The sequence below is a fragment of the Rhinoraja longicauda genome, chromosome 12, assembly GCF_053455715.1.
Source record: "Rhinoraja longicauda isolate Sanriku21f chromosome 12, sRhiLon1.1, whole genome shotgun sequence".
Classification (NCBI taxonomy): Eukaryota; Metazoa; Chordata; class Chondrichthyes; order Rajiformes; family Arhynchobatidae; genus Rhinoraja; species Rhinoraja longicauda.
In genome coordinates this window covers 3,887,495-3,892,875 of record NC_135964.1, presented here as the reverse complement: position 1 = coordinate 3,892,875, position 5,381 = coordinate 3,887,495, and the positions used below count along the sequence as shown (strand labels likewise).

General features: G+C 49.8%; 1 protein-coding gene across 1 annotated transcript; it reads right to left on the bottom strand.

The window, feature by feature from the left end:
* Positions 1 to 333: 333 nt before the first annotated feature.
* LOC144598478 (claudin-8-like) lies at positions 334 to 1,647 on the bottom strand. Its single transcript, XM_078408623.1, has one exon. It carries the CDS (start codon positions 1,395 to 1,397, stop codon positions 720 to 722), a length of 678 nt encoding a protein of 225 aa, XP_078264749.1. The 5' UTR covers positions 1,398 to 1,647; the 3' UTR covers positions 334 to 719.
* Between the last annotated feature and the right edge of the window lie 3,734 nt (positions 1,648 to 5,381).

Sequence of the window (5,381 nt, the reverse complement as noted above, 5' to 3'; positions counted from 1 at the left end):
CCTTCTTCAGCTGAGTTACTCCAGCATTTTGTGAATAAATACCTTCGATTTGTACCAGCATCTGCAGTTATTTTCTTACACTATCTGAAAATTGATTTTTCTTTTAAGAATGTGCAAATGTGCAAGATATTCAAACAGGGGCACTCGTTCCAGCAAATGATACAGTCGATTGTTTTTCAAAGAATAAAGTTATTTTAATTATTTATAACCTGATTATATTCCTGTGGTTCAACAGGAAGCACTATCTTATTCACTGTCACGTAATCCATAGAAAATACAAGTACAGATAATTTATCAAATGCAATAAAACATTAACGAAGAGTATTGCCCCCGCAGAACTGCATCAATTTTCCAAAACTACGATTTATTTATTTTTTTAAAGCTATCACACAGATAACGTAAAAACGATCACAGGACCATTTCAAGCCGTTAAATATTTGATTATTAAATACGTTGCAATTTAAAAAATAAAAGTCGCCTTCTTTAATCTGTTTGATAGAGATGCTTTACAAAGATTATAAAATACACACATCTATTCACAAAGTTCTGGAGTAACTCAGCATCTCAGGAGAGAAGGGATGGGTGAAGTTTCGGGTCTTCAGACTGATGTACTGATGAACAATCCTGGTGTCTTGGTTTTGCTGGGGTTTGTAGTTCTCCCAGACTCTGTCCTTTGGACTGGAAGGTCTGTCTGTACATCAGTGGCAGGTTTCAGTGCCTTACACGAATTCGCTTTTGGAGTACATGCTGGGCACTCTCGGCGTTGGCTGAGGCGGCTTGTATTTCCCACTGTGTGCAGGTGAGTGACGGTGAGTTGTGTGTCCTTCTGGAGGGCAAGGGCAAGAGCAGCAGAGGATGGCTCCTGCAGCCACCAACAAGCCGGCGGTCGCCCAGCCGATGAACAGCGCTTCCCCCAGCTCACGTTTCTGCGCGTTGGGAACCAGCGGGTTGTAGAAGTTGGTGATGATGGCGTTGCCCACCCAGGACACGGGGATCAGCACCAGGATGCCGGTGAGGATGAACATGATGCCGGCTGCTAGCAGGAGCCTGCCTTTCATCGGCTGGCTGTGCACTGGGCTGCGGGTACACTTCATGCCCAGTGCGGCCAGTAGGATGGTGAAGAACTCCAGCACCACAGCGGTACACATCAGGGAACGTCCAGCTTGTAGCTCAGGACCCAGCGCCAGCAGTGAGTCGTAGATCTTACACTGCATGCGTATGTTCACATGCCTCACACAGCTCATCCACAAACCCTCCCAGCGGCTCTCAAACACCACCAGGTTCTCCCCGATGAAGGCGGTCACCCTCCACTGGGGCAGCCCGGTCACCGCACACGTCCCCACCAAGCCGATCACCCCCAGAGACAGGCTGACAATCTGTAGTATGGAGCTCACCATCGCCGGCTCAGCCCCAGTCCCAGCCTCAGCCCCAACCTCAGTCCCAGCCCCAGTCCCACCCCCAGCCTAAGGCTCAGTCCCAGCCTCAGCCCAGTCCCAGTCCCAGCCCCGGGCTGGGGACGTGCACCTGTGGGCTGGGGACACGCACCTGTGGGCTGGGGACACGCACCTGTGGGCTGGGGACGCGCACCTGCGGGCTGGGGGCACGCACCTGTGGGCTGGGGGCACGCACCTGTGGGCTGGGGGCACGCACCTGCGGGCTGGGGGCACGCACCTGTGGGCTGGGGACGCGCACCTGTGGGCTGGGGACGCGCACCTGTGGGCTGGGGACACGCACCTGTGGGCTGGGGGCACGCACCTGTGGGCTGGGGACACGCACCTGTGGGCTGGGGGCGCGCACCTGTGGGCTGGGGACACGCACCTGTGGGCTGGGGGCACGCACCTGTGGGCTGGGGACGCGCACCTGTGGACTGGGGACACGCACCTGTGGGCTGGGGACGCGCACCTGCGGGCTGGGGGCACGCACCTGCGGGCTGGGGGCACGCACCTGCGGGCTGGGGGCACGCACCTGTGGGCTGGGGACACGAACCTGTCCCGGTGAGGAGCCGGACACTGCCCTGGGTCCCCTGCACTCCGGCTGCGAGCCCAGTCACAACAAGCACACACCCAGCAAGTCCAGTCTCAACACCCTGCGAGCCCAGTCACAACGTGTCCAACACTGAATAAGTCCACTCACAACAGCCACAACCACACACACACACACACACCCCTCCTCCTCCTGCTCCTCCCTCTCGCCGCTACATCCCAAGGAAGCACTGATTGGGAAAGGACATCTGAGGGTAAAGGTGGACCAGTCCCGGCAGCCAATGAGTCGATGATTTAAGGCACTACTCCACACTGGCAATAGCACAGACGAGCTAGACTTTGTGCCGCGGGGACGTTTGAAAGTTCTCCAGTCGGGAGTGGCGGTCTGGGAGTTGTGCTGAACGTGAAGGGACAGTGTGGGGGTGAATGAGACCATTGCTCGGTGGACCAGGCAGCATCCGTGGAGACAGGGGACCACAGCTGGCGTCCCAGGTCCTCCAGCTGCCAACTAATGCAAGGAAAGGCGGGTGGTGGAGGTGAGAGAGAAGGGGGTGGTGGGGGAGAGAGATCCGAGAGGGGGGCGAGAGCTGGAGGGATTAGTGGGTTTGCTGGCTGTTTGCCTGTGGTCAGGGCGAGCGAATGGCCTTTACCGTCTCTAACATATTATTTTAGCTTTCTCACTTTCCCTTTGCTCATCCCAGTCCATCTGCCTCCATCATAGCTGCTCTGGTGGGTCTCACGTTGTCGACCTCCCCGTGGTGAGCCCTGTCAACTGACCTCAGACAGGCGAACGACCATAAACAAAGACAGCAGAAGCTGGAGCAGCTTCATAACTCCTGCTGCCTCAAACGCAAGAAGAAGCTAGCTGCTCTGGCGACACAGTTCCCCTTGAGCCGTCTTTCCTTCTTCCTGAGCCAAGGTTTCCTGACCCTTCACCATATTAAAAATGCCCTTGACTTCATCTAATCTATTTCCCACATCTCTGCCCCCAACCCCTCTCCACTGCGACAGAGCAAGAATACAGTTGCTCTGGCCATCGCCTTTCACCATCCCACTGCCCCCAGTCTCCATATTCAAAGTAACATTTCATGGACAATGTCAACATAGAAACATAGAAAATAAGTGCAGGAGTAGGCCATTCGGCCCTTCGAGCCATTTAATATGATCATGGCTGATCATCCAACTCAGTATCCTGTACCTGCCTTCTCTCCATACCCCCTGATCCCTTTAGCCACAAGGGCAACATCTAACTCCCTCTTAAATATAGCCAATGAACTGGCCTCAACTACCTTCTGTGGCAGAGAATTCCACAGATTCACCACTCTCTGTGTGAAAAAAAACTTTCTCATCTCGGTCCTAAAAGACCCCTTATCCTTAAACTGTGACCCCTTGTTCTGGACTTCCCCAACATCGGGAATAATCTTCCTGCATCTAGCCTGTCGAACCCCTTAAGAATTTTGTAAGTTTCTATAAGATCTCCCCTCAATCTTCTAAATTCCAGCGAGTACAAGCCGACAACATCTTCTATGACCAGCCACACCACCCATTCCATGGACAATGTCAACATTTTCGACGACCAGCCACACCACCCATTTCTCGTTCAGCAATCTCACAAGATCTTGACCCTTTGGTTGCTCTCCTGCCTCCATCAACCACTCCCAATTCTATGGCATTTTCAATGCTTCTGGAGCCATAGAAATACCAACCTGTCATGGTAAGTGACTTTGTATTGAAATGTGTCTCCTGCGGAAAATAACTGATGAGGGAATGAAACAGCACGTTTGTGTTCAGTGATGTTGAATGTGTGGTTATTGTAATCCGTTCAAGGCGAAGACTTGACACAACCCTTTCATCTTTTTCTTTCCTGACCCAAAGAGTCTTTTCTGCTGAAGCAGCAATTGATCGAACACTGACAACGACTCTTCAGCCCAACTTGTCCATGCCAACCAGGATGCCCCATCTAAATGAGTCCCATTTCCCCATGTTTGGTCCATATCCCTCTAAATCTTTTACCAGTCCAAATGTCTATTAAATATTTTTACTGCACCTGCCTCGACGATTTCCTCCTGTAGCTTGTTCGATTAATCCACCACCCTCCGTGTGAAAATGTTGTCCCTCCGGTCCCTATTAAATCTTTCCCCTCTCACCTTCACTTTATGCTCTCTAATTCTCTACTCTGGAAAAATGACTGTGTGCTTTCACCCTATTTGTAGCTCTCAAGAATTATAAATCTTTATAAGATCATCTCTCAGCCTCCTGTACTACAAGGAATAAAGTCCAAGCATGCCAAACCTCTCCCTGTAACTCAGACCCTTGAGTCCTGGCACCATCCTTGTAAATGACCTCTGTACTTTTTCCAGCAATGGTATTTTTCCTTTGGCAAGATGGCCAAAATGGAACACAATACTCCAAGTGCGGCCCCACCAATGTCTTGTACAACTGTAACACAACGGCCCAATTTCTCTGCGTGAGTGATGTCAAGGCCAAGATACCAAAAGCCTTCTTCATCACCCAATATACTGTGACACCACTATAAGGACACCTTGTACTTTGGACTCTTAGGTCACTCTGCTCTACCACATTCCCCAGTCCCCTACCATTCACTGTGAAGTCCTGCCCTAGTTTGACTGTCCAAAATACAACACTTCACACTTATCTGATTTTAACTCCATTTGCCATCCCTCGGCCCACTTGCCCAGCTCCGGGACCTGTCCGATCTCTGGCACCCACCACCGTCCTGTCCGACCTCCAGCCGGCTCTCCAGGGACGTTGCTGAGAAGACGGCAGCGGAAGAGAGAAAGACATTCTGACCTTCCATCACAGTGAGGAGGTGACTGGAGGAGACTCACTGTGATGGATGTTTCTTTTGTTTGGTGTTAGTTTATGGTTGTATGTGTTATTGCATTTTTATTGATTATTCTTATTGGTCTTATTGTTGAACTGCGGGTAGTTTTTCATTTCACTGCACATTTATGTGTATGTGACAAATAAACGACTATTGACTATTGACCTGCTGTTACTCCAGGTTTTTGTGCCTACCCTAAGTGCATAATTCATATGAATGAGTCACTGAGCTGTTCCACGTTACAAGGGTGAAGCAGCTAAAATATGTTAAAAGATGAAAGTGGTATGTCATAAAACAATGACCATCCAAAAATATCCAAAAACAGAATGGTAGCCAAACTGGCAGCTCTATTAATCAGTACCTTTAATGTTAAAGTCTTAATGCTCTTAAACAATTGTTGTTGTTTGCAAGATTAGATAAAGTATTTTTTATGATTCTCATTCGAACACATTCACAAGGTTTTTATTTTATTTTAACAGATTTTTCTCAGTTATTTGAACTTCTGACATCCAAAATGAAATTTTAAATGTAAATCATATTTTTAAATGACATGA

Bases quoted from the DNA above. Each gene is read 5' to 3' on its own strand.
- LOC144598478 (XM_078408623.1), bottom strand. From the start codon at position 1,397: ATGGTGAGCTCCATACTACAGATTGTCAGCCTGTCTCTGGGGGTGATC.